This window comes from Sminthopsis crassicaudata, chromosome 1 (assembly GCF_048593235.1).
Source record: "Sminthopsis crassicaudata isolate SCR6 chromosome 1, ASM4859323v1, whole genome shotgun sequence".
NCBI classification, from domain to species: Eukaryota; Metazoa; Chordata; class Mammalia; order Dasyuromorphia; family Dasyuridae; genus Sminthopsis; species Sminthopsis crassicaudata.
The window spans coordinates 422,607,330-422,633,610 of record NC_133617.1 but is presented as its reverse complement, the minus strand read 5'-3'; the positions used below and the strand labels follow the sequence as shown (position 1 = coordinate 422,633,610).

Below are 26,281 nucleotides of genomic sequence, written 5' to 3'. Positions count from 1 at the left end.
CAAAAAAATTAGTCAATCAGCTAATTAGCATTTATTAAATACCTACTATGTGCTAAGCACTGAGTATATAAAAAAGACAAAAATTAGTCTCTGATCTCATGGAATTCACATTTTAATAGGGGTGACAACATGCAAGTATTCAGAGGAAAGACCTTAAGATTCAGGAGAATTTGATTCTTGCAAGTAAGTAGTGGGACTTTAGTTGAGATCTAATTGAAGCTATAGAAGTTAGGAAGTAGAAATGAGAAGAGAATGACACAGGCTTGTGGATAGGCAGTGACAATATCTGGAGTTATGGAATTAAAATGCTATGTTCTAGGAACAGAAAGGAGGCCAATGTCATCAGATTGCCAGGAACAAGGAGGGAAGAAGGCATAAGACTGAAAAGGTAAGAAAAGGCCTTATTATGAATAAGGCTTTAAAAAACAAAAAAGAGGATTTTCTATTTGATCCTGGAGGCTAAGAGGGATCCACTGGAGTTTAATCAATTGGGGGGGACATATATGCAGGGGATAGAGGGATAGGAAGAAAGAATACTATCAGACTTGCATTTTAGGAAAATCACTTTAACAGCTGAACTTAAACAGTTGAAAAGTGGATTAAAGTGGGGAAGAAACTTGAGGCAGGAAGGCTATTTTAAATGATTCAGGCAAAGGATGATATGATTAGGATCTTCATCAGAATGGTTGCAGTATCAGAGAAGGAGATGTAGAGGAGAGATGTTACAAAGGTAGAAATGACTAGACTTGAAAACTATTTACTGACAAAAGTGAGCAATTCCTTCTATTTCAATTGGAAGCAGAAGAGGATAGTTAATTCATGAATGATATAGAAAGGGAAAACAAAACTAAAGAATAAGAAAGTGAAACATAGCACAAACATTTTTATATTGGGAAAAGTGGGCAGAGTCAGTAGTGGAGCTAGTATGGAATCCAAGCGGCCTGATTCAAATTAAACCCCCATCATCAGGAGCTGCTCAACTTTTCTCTCAAAACAAAAACATCAACTAACAAAGAAAAAATCCATCCCAGTTCTTGAGTTGAAATAATGTAATAAGCATTAGTTGGAGCTTGAGGAAAGAACATCATTTTTGCAGTTAACCTTTCATCCTTTTACCCCCATCCCATTCCTTCTGACATAACAGTAGTTCAATATGGTCAGTGAGTCAGTAACTATTTGTTAAGCATCTACCATGTGTCAGGCACAGGAGATACAAAGAAAGACAAAAGATAACCCCTATCCTTGAAGAACTCACCATCCAATGGGGAAGACAGCAAGCAAACAATTGATGTACAAACAAGCTATATACAGAACAAATAGGAAACAATTGACTTAGACACTAGAATTGAGAGGCATCTGAAAAGCTTTCTGTATACAGCAGGATTCTTTTCTGAGACTTGAAGGAAATCAGGAGGCAGAGATGAAGAAGGAGAGCATTCCAAACATACAGGAGAGACAGCAAAAATTCTCAGAGCTCAGAGATGAAGTTTCAGCAAGGAAGGGTCACTGAATTGAAGAATACATGAGAGGGTATAAAGTGTAATAAGCCTGGAAAGGTGAGGGGAAGAAGGTTATAAAGGGTTTTGAATGCCAGAGATTTGATGTTTCATTCTGGATGTGATACTGAAGCTTATTAAATCATAATCATTATTTAGTAATTTATTAAATTTATTGAATTATTATTTATTAAATTAAATTTATCAAATTATTAAGAGTTTATTAAATGGAGGGATGTCATAATTGAACCCATGAAGGAAGGAGGCATATATCAATTTACCTCAATTTCACTGTAGGACCACAGGTCAAGAACTTACTTGCACTGGTCTGTTGCCCAGGAAGTTCAGATCCATGTTCTCTCCAAAGAGGTAACCCTCAGGGTGGGGGGTGTCAAATTTCTCACCTCCCATGAAAAAGTGGGTGGCAAAGTAGTTTCCTAAAAAAGACAAAAACACAACTTCAGATCATGAAGGTCATCAGAGTATGACAGGAGTGTGTCAGAGAGAAAATGAGCCCAACCCAAAGCCCAAAAAACTTTGAGACAACATAGACAATGAACAACTTCTTTAGATCAGCTGCTTATTTAGACCCCTCTGACAACCTCCTCCTTTTTATCTTTCTTTCACAACCAGTGAAGAAGGAATTGAATAGGGTACCTATGTTAATAATTTTTTTTAAATTATTTTCTTTTTAATTAATAGAATAAAACAAGCTTTTCCAAAATATAATTTTTTAAAAGGATGATTGCACATGAAACTACAAATCTACTATGTCTAATTTGCCATCCCTTTAAACAAGTTATATAAATGTCTTTTCCCCTAAAATATCAATTATACTTCAGGGCCAATTTCTGGAACTATATGTAGGCTATTATACAGCCAAGTTTTGATACAATTTTCTTTCCACTCACTCTCCTCTAAACCTTTTGCAATCTAGCCCCAAATTAAACTCAACTAAGTTGCTCTCTCCAAAGTTAACAATGATTTTAATTGCCCTATCCAAAGTTTTTTCTCAATCTTGATCTTTTTATATCACTGGATTACACATCCGACACTGACAACTATATTCTCATTCTCTAGTTTTAATGACATTGCTCTCTTCTGGCTCTCTTCTTGTTAGGTCATTCATTCTTAGGCTCTTTTGCTGGATATCTTCACATCATAACCACTACTTAGAAGTGTAACCTAAAGTTCTACTCTAGGCCCTCTTTCTCTTTCCCCATCTCCTGATGACCCCATCAGCACTCATGGGTTCAATTATCATTTTTATGCAGTTAACTTCCAAATCTACATATGCAACTCTAGGCTTGCTTCCTGAGCTTCCTTCCAGCCCCCTAATACCAACTGCTCATATGCATTTTCTGAATAATCCCATCAATCAATCATTCATTTAGAAAATCTTTACTGAATGCCTACTATGTGTATAAGACCTCTGCTAGCTACCAAAAGAAAGTAAGGGAAGAGGTCCACTTTCCTGGAATTTTCAAAATTATCACTATAATTGAGAAAATAAGATGTATAGCACTTCACACAAAGCAGATTCTCAATATATGTTAAAAGATTGAAAAGATTGAAATGCTGAAACAATTAAGTTGAAAAACAAAATTTTTTTAGCATATTATGTCCATGACTCAGGATTTTTTGTTTTTGTTTTTGTTTTGTTTTGCTAAGGCATTTGGGATTAAGTGACTTGTCCAGCATCATACAGCCAGGAAGTGTTACATGTCTGAGGCCACATATGAACTCAGGTCCTCCTGACTTCAGGGCTGGTGCTCTATCCACTGCACCACCTAGCTGCCATTTTTTTTTTTTTTTTAATGTTTGATTTTCCCAGAGATTTATTAGATGTAGACCCTTTTCTTCTCTTCTATACATGCCCCCTCCCTAAAGGGAAAAGAGAGGGCCACTACCCAGGAGGGGCAGAAGCCTCCTTCAATATATCAAATGTTTGCCCCCTGAGCAAAGAAAGCAACAACAATAGCTTTCTTACTTGTTCTTAAGAGAAGTATTCTTTGCTGTCTTCTACATTGGGCTTGATAGTTTTGTTTGGCTTGTAATTATAAGAGGGAAATCATTTTTAAAATAAAACCCAGAGAAGATGGTGGAGAAATGGCAAGGGAATTATCTGAATTTTCCCCTACATCCCTCCAAACCACTGTTTATACCTAAAATCTCTCATTATTAGTGTATTTAGAAGTCTACATAGACAAGGCACAGATGAAAGGCATATGACAAGATAATTATGAAAAAAAAATTAAAGGGAGAGAAATAAGAATGCACTAGGAGAAGCAGAAAGGAAAGGGAGGTAAAAGTCAGAAGCAAAACACTTTCGAGAATAAATAGGGTGATCTCAAAAAGTTATCAAACTGTGCATACCTTTGACCCAGCAGTATTTCTACTGGGCTTTTATGCCAAAGAGATTTTAAAGGAGGGAAAGGGACCCACATGTGCAAAAAAATGTTTGTGGCAGCCCTCTTTGTAGTGGCAAGAAACTGGAAACTGAGTGGATGCCTATCAGTTGGAGAATGGCTGAGTAAGATGTGGTATATGAATGTTATGGAATATTATTGTTCTGTAAGAAATGACCAGCAGGATGATTTCAGAGAGACCTGGAGAGACTTATATGAACTGATGCTGAGTGAAATAAGCAGAAGCAGGAGATCATTATATACAGTAACAACAAGACTGTATGATGATCAATTCTGATAGTTGTGGCTCTCTTCAACAATGAGATGATTCAAACCAGTTCCATTTGTTCAGTGATGTAGAGAGCCATCTACACCCAGAGAGAGGACTGTGGGACCTGAATGGTTCCCACTCTGTTGTGTGTTTACAACATAGCATTTTCACTCTTTTTGTTGTTGCTTGCTTGCATTTTATCCTGCTTCTGCTTTTTTTTTTTTTAAACTGGTTTGATTTGATTTTTCTTGTGCAGCACAATAATTGCATACATATATATGTATATATTAGATTTAATATATATTTCTACCATGTTTAACATATATTGGACTATTTGCCATCTAAGGGAGGGTGTAGGGGAAGGGAAGGAAAACTGGAACACAAGGTTTTGCAAAGGGTAATGTTAAAGAAATTTCAATGCATATGTTTTGAATTAAAATGCTTTAATTTAAAAAAAGAATAAACAGGGTGAAAGGAGAGAGAATAGGACAAACAAAAAATAGGATGGATGGAAGCACATAGTAACCATAACTGAAAAAAAAATTTTTAACAAGTTTCTGTTATACATATACTTTAGCATATTTAACATGTATTGGTCTACCTGTCATCTAGGGGAGGGGGTGGGGGGAAGGAGGGGAAAAGTTGGAACATAAGGCTTTGCAAGGGTCAGTGCTGAAAAATTACCCATGCATATATCTTGTAAATAAAAAGCTATAATAAAAAATTAAAAAAAAAAAAAACAAGTTTCTCTTATAAAGACATCATTTCTCAAATATACAGAGAACTGAGCCATATTTATAAAAATGAGAACCATTACTCAATTGATAAATAGTCAAACTTAGAAAAAATAACAACAAAATTCATATGGAAGAACAAAAGGCAAAGAATCTCAAGGGAATTAATGAAAAAATAAAATAAAATAAAATGAAGGTGGCCTAGCTGTACCCGATCTAAAACTATATTATAAAGCAGCAATCACCAAAACCATTTAGTATTGGCTAAGAAATAGACTAGTTGATCAGTGGCATAGGTTAGGTCCACAGGACAAAATAGTCAATAACTATAGCAATCTAGTGTTTGACAAAACCAAAGTTCCCATCTTTTGGGATAAGAATTCATTATTTGACAAAAACTGCTGGGAAAACTGGAAATCAGTATGGCAGAAATTAGGCATGGACCCTCACTTAACACCACATACCAAGATAAGATCAAAATGGGTCCATGATTTAGGCATAAAGAATGAGATCATAAATAGATTTGAGGAACAGAGGATAGTTTACCTCTCAGACCTGTGGAGGAGGAAGGAATTTATGACCAGAGGAGAACTAGAGATCATTATTGATCACAAAATAGAAAATTTTGATTACATCAAATTAAAAAGCTTTTATACAAACAAAACTAATGCAGACAAGATTAGAAGGGAAACAATAACCTGGGAAAACATTTTTACAGTTAAAGGTTCTGATAAAGGCCTCATTTCCAAAATATATAGAGAACTGACTAATTTATAAGAAATCAAGCCATTCTCCAATTGATAAATAGTCAAAGGATATGAACAATCTTCAGATGATGAAATTGAAACTATTTCCACTCCTATGAAAGAGTGTTCCAAATCACTACTGATCAGAGAAATGCAAATTAAGACAACTCTGAGATACCACTACACACTTGTCAGAATGGCTAAGATAACAGGAACAAATAATGATGAATGTTGAAGGGGATGTGGGAAAATATTGTTGGTGGAGTTGTGAAAAAATCCAACCATTCTGGAGAGCAATCTCGAATTATGCCCAACAGTGCTACTACTGGATTTGTATCCCAAAGAAATACTAAAGAAGGGAAAGGGACCTGTATGTGCCAAAATGTTTTTGGCAGCCCTCTTTGTAGTGGCTAAAACCTGGAAAATGAATGGATGCCCATCAATTGGAGAATGGCTGAATAAATTGTGGTATATGAATGTTATGGAATATTATTGTTCTGTAAGAAATGACCAGCAGGATGAATACAGAGAGGCTTGGAGAGACTTACATGAACTGATGTGAGTGAAATGAGCAGAACCAGGAGAACATTATATACTTTCAACAACAATACTGTATGAGGATCAATTCTGATGGAAGTGGATATCTTCAACAAAAAGAAGACCTAATTCAGTTGCAATTGATCAATGATGGACAGAATCAGCTACACCCAGAGAAGGAACATTGGGAAATGAGTGTAAACTATTTGCATTTTTGTTTTTTCGTCCCAGGTTATCTTTACCTTCTGAACCCAGTTCTTCCTGTGCACCCCTACCTATCAAATTGGCTAATATGACAGAAAAGGAAAATGACAAACATTGGAAGGGATGTGGGAAAATTTAAACACTATTGCACTGATGATAAAGATTCAACCATTTTGTAGAGTAATTTGGAACTATGCCAAAAGTATTATAAAAGCACGTATACCCTTTGACCTAGTAATTATCAGTATGAAAGCTGTATCTCAAAGAGAGAAAAAACAAAAAGGAAAGTGACCTATATACACAAAAATATTTATGGCAGCTCTTTTAATTGTGGCAAAGAATTGGAAATTCAGGAGATGTCCATAAATTGGGGAATGGCTGAGATAAGTTGTTTGATATGATTATGATAGAATACTATTATGCTATATGAAATGATGATCAAGATGCTCTCAGAAAAACCTGGAGTTAGATGAACTGATGCAAAGTGGAATGAGCACAATGAGGAGAACACTGTATACAGTAACAGCAATATTGTATAACTGTAAATGGCTTGGCCCTTCTCAGGTATAACAATGTTTTAAGACAATTCTGAAAGACTTATGACGAAAAATGTCGTTCATCTAGAGCGAAAGAACTGAAGGAGTCTGAATGCAGACCAAAGTATACGTTTTAAAAAATTTTTCCTAGATTTTTTGTTTCTTTCACAAAATGACTAACATGAATATATATTTTATATTATTGCACATAAAATCTATATTGAATTGCTTACCTTAAAGGAGAAGAAGAGAATTTGGAAATCAAAAAAAAATTTAAATAATTGTTAGAAATTGTCTTTACATATAATTGGGGAAATATAAAATATTAAATTTAAACAAAAAATTCAGAGAGGAAAAGCCAATTACACAATTGGGGAAATTAAGTTACTTAAGAGAAATTATAATGAAAATATGAATATTCAATTTTAGTCTTTTTTCACTAAGCCAGGAAACTTCTGATCAAGCAAAGTCATTAATTACCCACATATGTAGAGGGCAGAAATAATTCTTGGTTCCTGCTGTCAAAACATCATCAACCATTTCCTGATATTCTTAGATGCTAATTTAAAAGAAAAAAATTTTCCTCTAAAGATGTCTGTTCAGTACTTTTTAATTTTACTTTGTATTAGTATATTTAGCATAGCCACTTAAGTACACAGTCTGCCTAACTTACAGATCTACAAGTCACAACAAATTTACAAGGGAGGCTTGGAACCAAAGTACAATTTAAATTGACTAAAGATCAGACTGTCTTATAGACTGTTACTATCAGCCTTTGTTGGCTTTCTGCCTTTGCTGATTCAGACCTTGTAGCTTGATTTAGCTCAAGAAAAATGTCTAAACAATCTTTTTATGGAGAAAGGGTGTGGGCAGTACCTGGAAGTCAGACATACTCAATAAAAATAATAATTTACATTTATACAGCACTTTATGGTTTACAAACCACTTTACGTATAGTATCTCATTTTATCCTCACAATCAACCTTATGAGAAAGGTGTTATTATCCTCCTCTAAATTATCTCAAGCCAGATTTTTCAGGCCTGAATGTCTAGGGGGTTCAAGATGGCTGGGACAACCCTGGGCAGGGAAAAATACAAGACTATTGCTTCAAGAATCACCAGGCTCATTTTCTCTCTAGGACACCGTATTCTTTTCACACTTTCAAGGTCTATTTTCAGTTCTTTTGCCCCTTGTCTGTAATGTCCTGGTTAGCTTTCTGGAGGTCTTGGGACCTGTCTTGGTTTCAGCAGAATAATCACCACAAGAATAGTCAGGAATAAAGTCCAAAGTCTTTATTATCTCCTGCACAGTTCATCTCCTTTGCCTGGGGCCTGGCTAGCTTTCTGGAGGGCTAGCCTTCAGACAGGCCTTGGTCTCCATGGAGAAAAGAAGGAGGGCAGGCCAGCCACCACGATGATGGGGATGGAATGTGTCTCTCCCAAGCTTTATTGGCTTTTATATACTCTATTATAAGTACATCACGTAGCTGTCAATTTTGTAGAATGTGTCAACTTGTAGAACTATACTAAGTACATGTAAACTAGAGAATCATTTTCTTAATTCCACTGAGTTAACGAGTTGTAAGATTAAATCAATCATACTGAACTAGAGAACTATTAATCACCAAGCTAAACTAGATAACCATTGTCTTATCAATTTCACTGAGTTAACATCTTCCTTCAAGTGTACTTCTCCAGAGTTCTGCCCTTTACACTTGTCTTATTACTAGCCAAACTCCAACCCTAAATTACTCTCATCATCTGCTTTTCCTGCACCTAATCGGGGCCATAAAAATCTATGTTTTGATTTCTAAGTTCTCCTTAATTCTATTTTCATTCTCCACAGGAACTATTCCTAAACTTTTTCTGACTTCATACACTGCCTTCCTCCACCCTCTTAGATGAGAGCTTCACCTCATACATTATTGAGAAATAAGGCTCCATCTGGTTATATGAAAATCCCTTAGCAGCACCCCTTTCCTTTGTTCCATTCTCTAACAATAATATAGCCTTACCTTATCCCTTTATGTGTATGTTTGCTATCATCTCCAGTAGACTGCCCCCCCTCAATTATCATTATCTAATTTTCAGTCTCTCCTTATCTACTGGCTTTTTCCTTCTTTGCAGCCTACAAGCATTTCCAAGTCTTCTTTAAAAAAAAAAAAAAAAAGCCTTCATTAGACCACACCATCTCCTCAAACTATCACCTAGTCTTCTTTTTCACTTTCTCAGTCTAAATTCCAAAAAGAGCTGTTCTATACTGGATGTTCCTTTCCTCTCATTCATCATTAACTTCTGACTTTATCATTCAATTGAATTACCAAATGATCTCTTAACTGCCAATTCTGATGGTTTTTTTCAGTCCTCATATTTCTTGTCTTCTCTATAGCATTTGGTAATGTTGACCTGTCTCTTCTCGGATACCCACTTTTGTCTGGTTTTAATGATACTACACTCCAGGTTCTTCTGCTACCTATCTTACTGCTCTTTCTCAATCCCAACTGCCAACTCACCCGCTCTTCTAAATATTAGTTCCCCCATCACTGAATGCATATATAACATTTCAAACTGGATGTTTTATGTGTCTCAAAACAATTATTTTTTCCCCAAAACTTTTCCTAACTTCTATTCTGTCCAGGTCCAGGTCACTATCATCCTTCCAAGTCTCCAGGTTCACAACTACAACTCTACACTTTTTTTTTTGGTTGTTGTTTGCATGCTTTTTCTTTCTCGTGGTTCTCTTCCCCCCTCCCCCCATCTTATTTTTCTTGTACTACATGACAAACATGGAAATATGCTTAAGAGAACTGTACATATTTAACCTCTATCATATTACTTGCTGTCTTGGGCAGGGGGGAGATAAAAAAAAGAAAAGGTGGAAAATCTGCAACACAAAGTGGTACAAAATTGAATGTTGAAAACTATAAGTATTTGAAAAAATAAAATACTATTAAGAAAAAAAGAGACTATAATATCACTGTGGTTCCCATTTTTTTTTCCACACTCCTTGACTAGAATATAAACTTCTTGAGAGCAGATTACATTGATTTCATTCTACCCCCAAGCACCCAACACAATCCTAGTATACTTGTAGATTTTAAGTTAATGTTTGCTGACAAATTAATTGACACAAAGTAGAAACGGCCATTAAAATCTATTCACTTTGGGAATAAAGTAGAATACTAAAATTTCGATCCAGTAGTGTTATGTAAATCTTCCTCCTCCCAAGTCTTTTATTTCTAAATGTTAATGACTAGACCCAAGGAATAAACAGGAATAAAACAGCAGTTTTAAGTGATAAGTAGAATCAGAAAATCTGTTTTAAAAATTTTGAAAATTAGCTTTTTGTAACTTAATAACACCTTACTTATCTAGAGTAAAGCTACCCTGAAATTTCGCCTATCTAAAATGGTTAAAATTATAAAATATTTTTAAAAGTTTTATATATATGTATATAACTTTAAAAAATATTTTATAATTTTAACCATTTTAGACATATATATAAAATTGGATATCTGGAACTCCTAGTCCCCAAGGGTTCCAAGTAGTCATGGCTATTAACAATATCTGGGGGGGAAAAAAATCTCAGACAAATAAAATTCCACTCCTCTCTGATGTCTATTCCTCCCATTACTTTCCATTGTTGAAGAGAGAAAAAAGAAAAAGAAAAAAAAAAAAAAAAAAAAAAAAAAAAAAGCTCAGCTGTTCCTGGAAGCTTTTCATAAATTGTTAAGCCCCTCTCTAATTGTGAATTATTATTATTAAAAGTAGCTGGTTTGAGTTGAGTGGCAGACAAGCCAGATGCCGTCCTAAGCTCTATTAAAACATACTCTCTCATCTGACTGACATTCTAGGAGTTACTTCAATTAAAGCCCTGCCATTTAGTTCAATCTCCCCAGAGATGGGCTGTCAACTGTATCTTTGGTTGGTTTGTTTGTTTGTTTGTTTTTCCCTGAGGCTGAAGTTAAGTGACTTGCCCAGGGTCACACAGCTAAGATGTGTTAAGTGTCTGAGACCAAATTTGAACTCGGGTCCTCCTGAATTCAGGGCTGGTGCTCTATCCACTGCATCACCTAGCTGCCCCCAACCGTTTCTTTGGCTTGGTTTTTGATTAGCCTCTTACTCTTTACCTCTAGGACATTTGAGAGTCTTCCTGTATGAGTACTGGTAGCAGAAAACTAAAAAGTTCAACAAGTCATTTTATTCATTATATATTCCTGTTTCATTGACTGGTCTCTAGTATGTACTTTCTGAGTTCTGATAAATGATTTATTCATTTAATTAAGACTTATTAAAAACCTACCATATGCAAGGCAACTGTGCTATTAGGGAATTTAGAAAGATAAATATACCCTCAAGAAGTTGATGATCTCTTAGGGGAATTCAATTCTTACTTAGCCATACCACATACCTATAATAAATTCCAGCCTTATCCAAACATCAATTATCCTCTGAAAGAGTAATAACTGTATCCAGAGGAATATAATAGCATCTCATATCCTAAGAAGCCAGTCTTTGGGGGTTATTCCTAATGAACAGTTACCCCACAGGATTATTTACTTCCTCCTCCTCCCAATTCAGCCTATGAACAAGGAAAAACACCCTCTCTCCTCCAGCATTTCTGGAGTGACTAAAGAGAAATCCAACACCTTCTAAAAGCAGGGCTTCTTAAACTTTTTCCATTGTAACATTTTTTTTTCTCCAAAAAATTTTTATATAATCCCAGCTTTATAGGCATATAAAACAGGTATACAAATCACTCATTTAGTGATAAATCATAATTCCACAACTCCCACATTTAGTTATGAGGCTTCATATGGCGTCAAGAACCACAATTTAAGAAGATGGGTTTTAAAGAACAAAGACTTTTAAATAGTATATTATTGGCACATAGTAAGTGCCTAACAAATGCCTTTTTTTTTTTTTTTTTTTTTTTTTTAAACTAACTGACCTATAATCAGGGCAGTAAGTATGTGATGGAGGAGCAGAGTGGAGGAATATAGAGAGAATATTCCTAATCCAACTATCCAGTAGTAGATCTCTCCCTACCAGTGCATCTCCCTAGTCATTATGAAGAGGGGACCCTGAAACTCTAAAAATCCTTGAAGGAGAAAATCTCCTTCAACTCTGCCTCAGTGAGGAACCCTGCCTGAGAGAAACAAGACAGTTTCATCGTTGTTATGTAGGTGGGGACAGCTCAGTCCTGAAACCCAGTTATGAGCCAACTTGGGACTCCACCCAAGGGCCCCCCTCAGCTAAAACTCTCATTATAAAAGAGCCAAACTAAAACCCTCTTTGCAGAGGTTCCAAACATGCCAGTTATGCCATACTTGTGATGTCAAGGAGTTTCTGTCCACTGGAATACTCTTTCCAGTGCCATCCTCTCTTTACCCTCACCTATTTCCTAACCAGATTTTATGCCTCTCTGTAGGATTTCTAACTTTATTTCCAATCCCTATAATAAACCCTTCTATCAATCTAGGTTTTTGGGTCTGTGAATTCTTTTATATAAGAGAATCTCTGCGCCGCCAGCAAAGAGTTCCCCAAACTCCCTACCCTTGCACCAAATACCAAGAGGTTGCAAGGGAGCCAAACCTCTCCATTTGTTTCCCTGAATCCCAAACCTGCCACTAGACTTATCATTTAACTCCCTGACCACCAGAAACCTTAATCTCATTTTGGTTCCCTGACTGAATGAAACACAAAAAAAACTATAGACATCATTTGGTGACTGAACGGAACCCCAAAACTCTGGACACTCAGGACCAATTTGGGTTTTGAGCTGTTGGAGCAGTATTCTCTTGGGGAGAATATCTGCATTTTCCTCTTTTTGTTTCACTCTATCTCTAATGGTAGTGGGCACCCAGACCAGCTCTGGGCTGTGGGCAGTATTCTCCCCGGGGAGAATATTTATATTTTCTGGCAAAAAGGGCTCTTTTTGTCACACTTTTATTTTTCGAGATAGTGGGACCAGGAAATCTGGTACTCTGGACAAGGTAAAAAACTTTTTTTTCATTTCTCTATTCTATAGTGGATACCCAAGACATCAGGGTCAGGCTTGGGTTGTTGTCAGGGACTGACAAAAGGCCTCCTTTTGTCTCACTCTCAGACACATGAGAGAGGCTGCAAGAATTTAGGAGAACTAAAAACTTTTACCAACCCACAACCTAGAAACACCTCTGCCTCTAAAACTCCTTCCTAGAGCAGAGATATTTGGCTTGAGGAAATTCCCTCTGTCCAGCCCCTCAAGAGACAAAGGACCTTCCTTTGCACCTTAAGGCACTCCTAAAGCCTGCCCTCAGGCAGAAACTCTGAGACACAAGAGGAAGTGTCTCTTTAACACTCCCCCCTCAAACCAAGAAGACACATGGCCATTCTGTGGAACCCTTCCTTGGGTCCCAGGCCAGCATTCTCTTTGATCTGTCCTGGGGAAAAAAACAGAGAAACTTAAGAGAAACCATGCTTGAGTCCTTCTCCCATTCCACTGTTACATACACTGGAGTCTTTGATGATCAGGCTATAGACATGAGGAGAAAGGTCACTGGATTGGGGCGAAATTGGAGAACATCTCTCTACCCTTGGCTGCTACTCCCTGGATGGGGTGGGGCCATCTCTTTCAGGTCTTGCTCTCCCAGCAAATTCCAATGAGGAACCCTCACCATTCGGGAAGCACAGGGTAAGGCATTTCTTTCTCCCTCATCTTTGCTCAGCACCTCTGGTCTTTCCTCTCCCTTCTCCATAGAGTGGGGATTGCAGAGGAATCAAGGTTTTTTCAGACCTCTCCCATATGGCTTGGTAACCTGTCATTTAAATGCTCCTATCCTGTCCCTTTATTGGGGTCCTATACAGTGGGGAGATTGGGGACTCGATCTTATCTTCTCAAATCTCTGGAAAAGTTTTTCACCAACTTTTAAAACAGAAGTTTGCTGGCATTTTGGATAAGCGGGCCAAGCCCCTCCCAGACCCTTTGCCTGGCTCTTAAAGGAGCCATAGCTTCCAGCCCTCTCAGGAAGCATGCTTGTCCCATACATTTAAAATGGGACTTGGTTTCCCTATCTATTTTACCTTAGAGCAGTGCCTCCTGTCACAGCCTTTCAAAGAGTCGAACTGCTCTTGGTTTTGCTTAAAGTGCCATTTCCTCAGCTGCTTGTGGAGAGATGCATAGCCCAGCTGTAAAACAGGCTCCTTTCTCTCACTCTCCTACCCAACCTTACAGATGGGAACGTTTTCACTCCTAATTTTCTCAGTCCCAAGACCTTTTGCTCTTAGCATATTCTCTCCTATTTTTCTGGATTGGCATTCTATGCCCCTGCCAACAATTAAAGGTTTCTTTTCTAAACTCCAACCCTGGCCAAGCTGCAGCTTCAAGAAAGACCTTTAGAATGATGGTTGGGGAATAAAATTCCAAAACAAATTTAATTAAATTGTTAAGAGAGTAAAGATAGCTTCTTTCTTTCTCTTCTCTTTGATTCCCTGACTGCAGCAGGAAAATGAGGAGTTAGAGGGAGAGACTGAAATTATTTGAAAACTCCTTAACCACTTTCAATTTGGTGAACACCTTTAAAGGAAAGAGGCCTTTCCTGTTGCCTTTTCTCTAGCTTGCAGAATTCCTTTGTGGGGATTCCTGTGGTGTCTCTCTATAGACTTGTTCTCTATTCTATAGGTGGTCCCTGACAAATTCTCCTTTGCTCTATTGTGCCACAATTCTCTTTTTTCCTCCGGCATTACAGCTCAAGGAACATTTTGTTACTCTCCTCTAGAGAAGGACCAGGGGCTATAGAATCTGGATATCGTCTAGAGCAGTGGTCCTCAAACTTTTTAAACAGGGGGCCAGTTCCCTGTCCCTCAGACTGTGGGAGGGCCAGACTATAGTAAAAACAAAAGCTTACACTCTGTCTCCGCCCCTCAGCCCATTTGCCATAACCTGGTGGCCACATCTGGCCCTCAGGGCGGTAGTTTGAGAACTCCTAGTCTAGAGTCAGGCAAGGAGCTATTGAATGGAGAACACTAAAGCTTTCTTTCCTAGAAATCAATAATTTCAGTCTTTCTAGTGATGGCTGATTTCCTATTTGGAGACTGTTCAGGAGGTGGGTTTTTTGTGTGTGGTTTTTTTTTTTTTTTTTTTGGTAAGCCACCACCCCACCCTTTCTATATCAGGGAAAGATAGCTTGACACCCTAGGGCATGGTCTATGCTGTCTAGAGCTTCTATGCTCAAGCAGAGCTTTCTGTATGGAGACACTCACTGCAGAAGACTCCTGTGACTTGACAAAGTTTTTTTTTGTCATATCTTTCTCTCTTGAAGACGCCTATAGAGAATGGAAAAGCTATAAAATTGGGAAAGCTTGGGACCTGTTTCCCTATCCCCAAAGACTCATCTTTAGGCTGTCTCTTACTCAGCTTGAAAAATACCTCAATCTCAAAACTTGAACTCTGATTAGATTAGCTGAAAGGGATCCAATCTCCCTCTACCCATCAATATCTCAGTGAGTTCTTAAGTGTTGTTGTTTTTTTTCTTTCAAATCCTGGGACTGATACGGACACTTCTGCCCTCAGACAGAAGCAGCTGTGGGAGTGTCTCTTTTAAAGCTGAAGACCCTCCCAGCCTAATGAGAGACCTGGGACCCACTCCCCAACTTTTTCAGGGGTCCAAGGCCAATATACTAAGGCCAAAACTAGAGGAGCCCATTCTGAGCCCTTGATGTTTCTCTCACCCTGCTGCTACAAACAGCTGTTGGTTTTCTTTTAACTCTGTCACCTGAGCTAAAACCTGAGACCTTTAGCTCATTTCTTCGCAGGGCAACTTCTGCTTCCTGAAAGGACACTCAGAGCAGAGGTGCCTTGTTAATGCAAATCCCTTCCAGACTTAGGCCGGGAACCCCAAAAATTCCTGCTGTAGATGCCACAGAAACTGTCTGAGGAGACCCCAGTCCTTGTCCTGAGTTTGAGCAGGAGGAGCACTAGAAGAACTGCCTTTCCACCACTGCAGCGAACACCACAGGAGTTGGACTGCCCCCCCCCCAGCATCCTGCTCTCTGGTAGGAATTTGGGGTTTGGCCTTATTTCCCCTTTTATCCACCAGGACAGCCTGAACACCTCGGCAGCCGGTAAGCTGGGTAGATAATGCTAGCTTTGCACTCTCTCTGACTCCTCCTACTCCTCCCCCATAAAAGAGTGGGGATAGTAGGTAGGAAGGCTCAGGATCTTTGCCTAAATCATCTTGGTGATTTTATAGTGAGATTGAAGAACCAACTCTATTTTTTTTTCCCCTAAACAGCACAGATAGTTAAGAGATCTGCAGCCTAGACAAGCGGGGACACACCCATCCCTAGACCCTGCCTCACAAAAGATCAGTGGCTGTTTTTAATCAAAAGCCTTTTAATTGAAGAACACTTTTTTACTACAGACATAGAACTTTTTGCTTCTAGCAAAAAGTTATACTTTTATAGTATAAAATTATACTCTTATACTTTTCTTTGGCATTTAACATTGTTAGATGGGCCATCAGCATTCTTACAGGCAGCCCACAGAAGGGACCTGATGCATTTCCTGCTAACGGCCCCATTCCCAAATGTCGCCATCTCAATCCGGGATGACACCCCACTTTCAATCTACTGCTGAGATCTGTTTGCTCTAGGCTTCAAACTTTGGATTCTCAACTACCCTTCAGCTGGGAGAACATGGGACGATTGACTGGGACAAACACTTCTTAGATGCTCTGCTGCCGTTTTCAGACTCCACACTTCATGCCTCACCTCCTGGCATGAAACCCCAAAATCTTTACAACCCTTGCCAACTTAAAGCAGTTACATGAAGAAGAGACTTTCTCCTTTATCCCAAATGCATTTGGAGGTGACTGCTTGAGGAGGGAATGAAGGAGGACCCCAAAACTCTAAAAATCCTTGAAGGAGAAAATTTCCTTCAACTCTGCCTCAGTGAGGGACCCCGCCCCACGGGACAAACAGTTTCATCCCTGTTATCTAGGTGGGGACAGCTCAGTCCTGAAACTCATTGAATTTAATTTAAATTCCAGCTCAAGCTGAAACCCAGGGAGGAGCCAACTCGGGACTTCACCCACAGGCCCCCTCAGCTAAAGCTCCCATTAGAAAAGAGCCAAACTAAAACCCTCTTTGCAGAGGTTCCAAACATGCCAGCTATGCCATGCTTGGGATGTCAAGGAGCCTCTGTCCACTGGAATACTCTTTCCAGTGCCATCCTCTCTTTACCCTCACCTATTTGCTAACCAGACTTTATGCCTCTCTGTAGGATTTCTAACCTTACTTCCAATCCCCATAATAAACCCTTCTATCAATCTAGGTTTTCGGGTCTATGAATTCTTTTACAAAGAACCTCTGCTCTGCCAGAAGGGAGTCCCCAAACTCCCTACCCTTGCACCAAACCCCAAGGGGTTACAAGGGAGCCAAACTTCTCCATTTGGTTCCCTGAACCCCGAACCTGACACTAGACCTTATCATTTAACTCCCTGACCCCCCAAAACCCTAATCTCACTTTAGTTCCCTAATCTAGACCTCATCATTTGGTTCCCTCAAAGGGAACCCCAAAACCTAAACCTCATCAATGGTTTGAGCACTGCAAATTTAAGTACAATTCCTTGAGAGGGGAAAAAAAAAAAAAGCTAGTACTATAACCTGTCCTGGGTATTTATTGGATATATACAGTACCTTCAACTTAACTTAGAAGGTGTGTAACTTTAATCATATTTGAGTCACATTAGTTTGATTTTTTATTTAAACGAATCTTATGGGTGCTAAAAACCAATTTCTAACTTATCATTCTGTATAAATCCAAATTCTAATAACATCATTTTGGCTTAAGTAGATTACACTTGTAACTTACTGCAAATAAAACCTGATTTTACTCACCTGTTAGCTTCTTACTAAGTGCTAATGAGATAATGAGATATTAGGTTCTTACTAAGTGCTAAGTTGGTACTTGACAATTCTCTAGTTCCGGCCTTTTACTGGGAGTTTTACTTGTGAATTCCTGGGGAAGAGCAAGTTCATTGGTTGAAGTAATTTTTCCCAGAAGCCCTTGCGTTATCCCACGCCCATCCTCTGGGAGGATAAAAGAGGGCAGCACTGGAGGAAAGAGGGAGTTTTGTCTGGACAAGATTTGAGGCTGCTCTCTGGAGGAAGGGAAGTCATCCGAGAGATCTGACTTGACACAGCAGATCTCCTCCCAGAGAACTATTGGCAGCTTCTAGAGACAACAGCATGTTACACTCACCTACTCATCTCTATGTTTAGACATAGTTAAGAAGAGAGGAAGAAAACCTTAAGAAAAGAAAGATCATGGGATAAGGGTGCCATTGGGCCTCCCACCTGGACTCCTTGGTGCCAAGTTATAGTAAATGCACTCCCTAGAATCTTGGTCTTAAACTTGGGGGATATCTCTGTCACAAGAGAGGCAGCACAGGGACCAAAGTGGGGTAGGGGTTCAGCCTAGGCTGTATCAGCAATGTGACCTTAGGCAAGTCACTTAACATTTCAAAGCCCTAAAGCACCAAAGACTACCAAAAGGGTGGGGAGAAGAGTACAAACCTTCAGAGTTAGAAGGACTTCCCCACCTGCAGCTTCCCAAACAAAAGAAATCCCAGCTCTAGACTCAAAACTAAAATCCCTCTCACAGGCTAACAATAGATTCCAAGTTTATTAATCTCAACCTTCAAAATGAAGGCTTTGAGTCAATAGCTAGTCTAAGAGGCAGCATCATAAACTGTGCCAGGCTCTGTAAACAAAGGCCTAGCCACGAATCACAAAACAATACTGTGGGGAAGGGGGAGAAGTAGCATAGAATGGAATGCTCTTGACACTGGTCTTTGTGGTAACAAATAGAAAAGAGGCAGTAATGTCCTTTCATAAAAATAAAGGACACAAGTTTATGTAAGCACATTAGACAACACAAAAAAGACATTTCTGACCAATACAGCTAATGAGACACTTAGAAATGATCCTGTAGATAAATCAGTTTGTGATTTGATCTAATTGGATATAGAATTTATTCTAGAAATTGATGAGTATTAAATGAGTATTAAATGATGAGTAAATGATGAGTAAATTGTGGTCTAAACCGAGATGGGTCAGTTCCTCTCTCTCTCCTTCCTTGCCCAAAGTAACCAATGGCGGGTTCGGCAGCAAAGGAATTTGCTACTTAATGCTGTATGGAAACAAAGTCTTTATTGGTTAGAATGGAAACACCGGAGAGCCGGTGGGCAAAATGGCTGCATGGTACAAGGCCATTTGCAAAGAGAAGATTCCCGTTCTCTCTTTTATGCAGTGATGTAGGGAGGTTCCTGAGAGTGATGTAAATTAAGATAAGGATTCCCTTGTTATCTTTTGGGGACAGACCGAAGTCTCTTCCCAAAAGGAATTTCCTGATGCCATTTGATCTGAGCAGATTAGAATGGGGGCTGTAAAACCCTGGACAGCTCAGATAGCCCAAACTAGTTTGACCAGATCTTGTATCAAAGATCCAAGTCCCAAAGGAAGTTGGAGATCAAACAAAGAATACCAAAGGGGCTACCGCCCTCAACAGAAATCACAGCTGAACAATAATAATTCTAATTCCAATGCTACCAGAAAATCATGCTGGCTGTGATTTGAAAGAATTAGAAAATCAATGGCTAAGGGAATCTACAGCTTAGAATGCTACTCCTTCCCATTCAATAATTCTCCTGATGCATCCTGAAAATATTTAACTTGCATATGTATTTTTGACTGGCCTGGATTATAATTAAAAAAAAAAAAAAGAATAATCATGAAGATTTTTGCTGAATCTTCCCCAATGGCTCCTTCCTCCTGGTTAATTATGAGTTCACGAAATAGCATAATCTTGTAATCTCTGATGGATGTCTTGTCATGAGTGTTCCATGTTGCAAACAGAATTTCTTATGATTTTTCATTTAATAACTTTTTTTTTTCTCTCCCAAAACTTTCTATTTACCACTTTTGGTGCCTATTCTACCTCATCAACAATAGTGAAAAAAAAAATATATATATCTTGAGTAATCCCTTTCTTTAAGGAATTCAAAATAATTTCAGCATGTTGTCTCAATTTTAAAAAATAAAACAATATACACACAAAACATATTTCAGTGTTATCTATGACCTTATCAATGTGGATACTTCCTTAAAAAAAAAAAAAAATCTACAACCCACATTCTTCCACAGATCTTCTAAAAACCTACATGACATTCTAAAGGCCTTCCTCTGGGTCTTATACATTCTACTGATACCAGGGCAACATTTGGCTATCCATATCTTGTTTCCAAACTGACCCTTTTTTCCTGGATGATAATCTATATCCCTTTTTAAACCTGGTTATTGTTTGAAACATGCTGTGGCCTTCTTAGAGCCACTATACATCTCTTCATTGCCCCCAGGAAACAAAAAATAGCAGTATAAATCTGAAGTAAAATTAGCATGAGACAAAGTTAAGTAGGCCAAAACCAGAGTGACTAGATAGAAAAAAGAAAAGATGCTTCTATGATAATCTCTTGTCCTTATCAGTGGAAGTATAATCACTACATTTGGATTCTAACACTTCAGTCCCATGTGGAAGAAAAATTGTGAGGAATGGCTGGACTAGACCAAGGGCACGAAGGAGAAATTTGTTCTGGAGGCAACATACTTGTGCAAGCAAATCTTTGATAAAAACAAAAGAAGGGAACAAGCAAGCTTTCACACATGATTTTAGGCTGACTACAAAGTCACAAAAGAGATTGAGATGCTGATCTATTTTCCAAAATACTTATCAAAATTATTCCCTGTTCCCACCTTCACAATGAAGTCTCTGAGTATTCAAGGAAATGATGACTTAGTGTGGAAGTCCTGTCAATTTTTTCAAAGTTTTTCTTTATTTATTCATTGTCTATGACAGACAGAAGTGAGTGCATATGCCACAATTACCTTTTGGTTTATGGCCAATGTAAGCATAAAATGATACAGCCATTTTACAAATGGAAAAATTAAAATTTAGTAAGCTTGAGTTACTTATTGGGTAATATGGGAAGGTAGGTGCTACAGTGGATGACACATTGAGCTTGGAATCAGAAAGATTCATCATCCTGGGTTCAAATCTGGCCTCAGACACTTCCTAGCTGTGTGACCCTGGGCAAGTCACTTAACTCTGCCTCAATTATTCTGTAAATTGGCAAACCACTGTAGTGGTTTTTGCCAAGAAAACCTCAAATGGAGACAGAAAGAACAGACACAACGAAATGACACAATGACAACAAATCTGGTGATACACAGTTACTTAAAGATATAGTAGGAGGTCCCACATTTCTCTTTCCAAAAGCTCCATCTTACTGACCAGGGCAATGTTTTGACATTTTAAAGTTACTTAAGACCTCAAACTCAAATTCTGAATTGTGAAGAAACTTAGCATTAATGATAACAATTTTTTTCATCCTCAACATTTAGACTGGTGTTAATTTCAGATCCTAACATATATTTATTTAATAGATTTCTAATGGGAGCCAGTAATTTGGTTTCCTAAAATCTCTCACTTTAACCAATAATTCAATTAAAGATAATGATCATGCATAATGAAGGAAGGAGCAGGAAAAACTTCATTTTTCTATAATGCCATAGGTCTATGGCAGAGTACTACAGAAAAAGACTAATGCTCTCCTAATGCCCTGGGTCCCAAGACCCAGACACCTATTGAAACAGGTTGCTTAGCTCCTTTGGAGAAGGAATAGTTTCAATTTTTTTTTTTCTTTAACCATCACATAGAAGATGTTTTATAAAGCCTTGCTGATTGACTGACTGCTGACATCAAGAAAGCAGATTCTTGAGGAAAGTCACCCAAGATTATGGAAGTAGGGGGCAGCTAGGTGGCGCAGTGGATAGAACACCAGCCCTGAATTCAGGAGGACCGGAGTTCAAATCTAGTCTCAGACACTTAACACTTCCTGGCTGTGTGACCCTAGGCAAGTCACTTAACCCCAGCCTCATACAAAAGAAAAAAAAAAGATTATGGCAGTAAACAGAAGTAGCAATGACTGGGATACTGTTTGAGACTGGAAGGAACCAGGATAAAGATGGATGTTATTTATAAAAGGGAATGCAAAAGAACAGGCTACAGAATTTAAGTAAACCATGATACAGTATGAAAATGTTTCTTCACTGAAGTTAACCACTTTTTTCATGAAAAGTGAGAACAGGAAAACAGCAACTGAATCAGGCATTCTTAGATTAGTTCCTTTAGAAGCTTGTCAATCATCTCACACATGACATCCACTAGTATCATGTGTATCAGAATGGCTGCGGTAAACCCCATTCAGAAGGCTAATGAGATTGTGCTCACTGGAGCTAAGTTTCTTTATATAGAAATAAATATGGGAGAGAGGGAGGGAGGGAAAGGGCGGGAGGGAGGGAGGGAGAGGGTGGGAGGGAGGGAGGGAGAGGGCGGGAGGGAGGGAGAGGAAGGAGTGAAGAGGATGGTTTTATTATTTACTACTAGATTTAGAGGCAAGTCCCATTTATGTCATTATATGCTTTTACTAAGAGAAGCAGTGTATTGTAGTGGATAGAGTGCTGGACTTCAAGTCAGAAAAACAGTTCAAATCTTGTTTCTGGTATACCTGTCTTTTGACCACAGACAAATTACTTAATCTCTATCTAATCTAGAATATCTATCTACTAGATACTTGGTAACCATCTCCTAGAGTTGCTATTATAGTGGTAGTAGGACTACTACAGAAGGGCTAAAATCTGTTCAGTGCTCCACTGATAAAGTCACAAACCCTTAGTGTATTTTTGAAATAAATGTTTTATATTCAAAATGCATGCTGGCAGCCCTGATTACATATAGATGGGTTGACTCAAAAAGCTCTCAGGAAGAGTCAGTAATAGACTAGCTTCAGATAGGGAAAGATAGAAAAGGAAGAGGGAGGAAAAAAGAAAGGGAATCAAGTATCAGCAAACTCAAGCCACATCTTAGGGAGAAGATACTCAATAATAAAATGTGTCTATAACTCCAGAATGTCAGTTTTAAGTATTCAGGCTGCATCAATAACTTTGATCAATATAATGACTAATCATGAATCTAGAATATTGACAATAAACCATGTTACCTACCTCCTGTCAAAGAGATGAGAGATTCAAGATGCAAAATGAGACATTTTTATACACAGTCATTGTAAGATTTTATTTTATTTTACTATGCTTATTTGTTACAGGAATTTTGTTTTTCTTTTTTCTATTGGGGGTTAGAGGGGAAGGGAAAATATATATTATCAACAAAGTCCAGCAGAAAATGATACAAAGAGAAATTCCATCTAAAATAACTGTAGATAATATAAAATATTTGAGAGTCTATCTGCCAAAGCAAAGTCAGGAACTATATGAACACAATTACAAAATACTTTCCACACAAATAAAGTCAGATCTAATCAATTAGAAAAATACTAAGTGTACATGGGTAGGCCAAACTAATACAATAAAATAACAATACTATCTAAATTAATCTACTTCTTCATTGCCATACCAATAAAACTTCCAAGTAATTATTTTACAAAGCTAGAAAAAATAATAAGAAAGCTCATCTGGAAGAACAAAAGGTCAAAAATTTCAAGGGAATTAATGGAAAAAAAAAAAAAAAAAAAGCAAATGAAAATGACCTAGCTGTACCAGACCTAAAACTACATTATAAAGCAGCGGAAATCAAAACCATTTGGTACTGGCTGTCAATCAGTGAAATAATTAGGCTCACAAGACACAATATCAAACACTAGATTACTGTAGTCGTTGACTAAACTCGAAGACACCAGCTTCTGGGATAAGAACTCAGTACTTGACAAAAATTGCTGGGAAAATTGGAAACTAATATCACAGAAACTAGGCACTGACTTACACCTAACACCATCCACCAAAATAAAGTCGAAATGGGTTCGTGATTTAGACATAGTGATATTATAAACAAATTAGAAGAACAAAGGAGAGTCCACCTCTCAGATCTGTGGAGTAAGAATTTATGACCAAAGAAACACTGGAATACATTATATGCAATGAAACATGGACAATTTTGATTATATTAAGTTAAAAAGATTTTGTACATACAAAATCAATCAATGCAATAAAATAGGAGGGGAATTTACATTCAAGGATTCTGATAAAGGCCTCATTTCTTTTTTTTTTTTTTTGTCTTTTTTTTATTAATTTTTATAATTATAACATTTTCTTTGACAGTACATATGCATAGGCGATTTTTTTTTTTTTTTTTACATTATCCCTTGTACTCCCTTCTGTTCCGAGTTTTCCCCCTCCTTCCCTCCACCCCCTCCCCTAGATGGCAGGCATTCCCATACATATTAAATATCTTATAGTATATCCTAGGTACAATATATATGTGCAGAACCAAATTTTGTTGTTGTTGTTGCAAAGGAAGGATTGTATTCGCAAGGTAAAAATAATCTGGGAAGAGAAACAAAACAAAACAAAACAAAAAACAATGCTCTCAGTTTACACTCATTTCCCAGTGTTCCTTCTCTGGGTGTAGCTGATTCTGTCCATCATTGATCAATTGGAATTAGATTAGCTCTTCTCTATGTTGAAGATATCCACTTCCATCAGAATACATCCTCATACAGTATCATTGTTGAAGTGTATAATGATCCCCTCGTTCTGCTCGTTTCACTCAGCATCAGTTGATGTAAGTCTCTCCAAGCCTCTCTGTATTCCTCCAGTTGGTCATTTCTTACAGAACAATAATATTCCATAACATTCATATACCATAATTTACCCAACCATTCTCCAATTGATGGACATCCATTCATCTTCCAGTTTTCAGCCACTATGAAAAGGGCTGCCACAAACATTTTGGCACATACAGGTCCCTTTCCCTTCTTTAGTATTTCCTTGGGGTATAAACCTAGTAGTAGCACGGCTGGGTCAAAGGGTATGCACATTTTGATAACTTTTTGGGCATAATTCCAGATTGCTCTCCAGAATGGTTGGATTCTTTCACAACTCCACCAACAATGCATCAGTGTCCCAGTTTTCCCACAGCCCCTCCAACATTCATCGTTATTTGTTCCTGTCATCTTAGCCAATCTGACAGGTGTGTAATGATACCTCAGAGTTGTCTTAATTTGCATTTCTCTGATCAGTAGTGATTTGGAACACTCTTTCATATGAGTGGAAATAGTTTTAATTTCATCATCTGAAAATTGTCTGTTCATATCCTTTGACCATTTATCAATTGGAGAATGGCTTGATTTCTTATAAATTAAAGTCAATTCTCTGTATATTTTGGAGATGAGGTAAAGACCTCATTTCTAAAACATATAGAGAACTGATTCAAATTTATCAGAATTCAATCTATTCTCCAATTAATGAATGGTCAAAGGATATGAACAGATAATTTTCAGATGAAAAAATTGAAACCATTTCTAGTCATATGAATAACTGCTCTAAATCACTAATCAGAGAAATGCAAATTAAGGCAGCTCTGAGGTACCACACATACTTCTCATATTGGCTAAGAAGACAGGAAAGGATAATGATGAATGTTGGAAGGGATGTAGTAAAACTGGGACACTGATGCATTGTTGGTGGAGTTGTGAAAGAATCCAACCATTCTGGAGAGCAATTTAGAACTATGTCCAAACAGCTATCAAACTATGCATACTCTTTGACCCAACAATGTCTCTACTGGGCCTGTATACTAAAGAGATCATAAAGAAGGGAAAGGGACCCACATGGGCAAAAAATGTTTGTGGCAGCCCTTTTTGTAGTATCAAGAAACTGGAAACTGAGTGGATGCCCATCAGATGGAGAATGGCCAAATAAGCTATCGTATATGAATGTTATGGAATATGATTGTTCTATAAGAAATGATCAGCAGGATGATTTCAGAAAGGCCTGGAGAGACTTACATGAACTGACTGATGCTAAGAGAAGTGCATAGAACTAAGAAAACATTGTACACAACAACAAGAAGATTATGTTGATGATCACCTGTGATGCACATGGCTCTTTTCAACAATGAGATGATTCAGGCCAATTCCAAAAGACCTGCGATGGAGAAAGCCATCTGCACCCAGAGAGAGAACTGTGGGGACTAAATGTGGATCACAACATAGTATTTTCACTCTTTTTTTTTTTTTGTTTGCTTGCATTTTGTTTTCTCTCTCATTTTTTTCCTTTTTGATCTGATTTTTGTTGAATGGCATGATAAATATGGAAATATGTATAGAAGAATTGCACATATTTAAGTTATATTGGATTACTTGCCAAATAGGAGAGGAGGTAGGAGGAAGGGAAGGAAAAAAAAATATGCAACACAAATTTTGCAAGAGTGAATGTTGAAAATTATCTATGCA

The 26,281-nt window shown here is 37.8% G+C and overlaps 1 protein-coding gene and 1 long non-coding RNA gene across 6 annotated transcripts in view; one reads left to right on the top strand and one right to left on the bottom strand.

The window, feature by feature from the left end:
* MGRN1 (mahogunin ring finger 1) overlaps positions 1-26,281 on the bottom strand; it is a 110,169-nt gene that overhangs the window by 66,001 nt on the left and 17,887 nt on the right. For all 5 annotated transcript variants that reach the window (XM_074280410.1, XM_074280407.1, XM_074280405.1 and 2 more), the window contains exon 2: positions 1,815-1,933. In XM_074280410.1, coding sequence (XP_074136511.1) covers positions 1,815-1,907 — 93 coding nt within the window. In that variant the 5' untranslated portion in view covers positions 1,908-1,933. The remainder of the gene's footprint in view (positions 1-1,814; positions 1,934-26,281) is intronic.
* On the top strand, positions 10,148-22,803 carry LOC141550124 (uncharacterized). The gene is made up of 2 exons (XR_012484523.1): positions 10,148-10,963; positions 21,855-22,803. It is a non-coding gene; the product is annotated as an uncharacterized LOC141550124 (long non-coding RNA).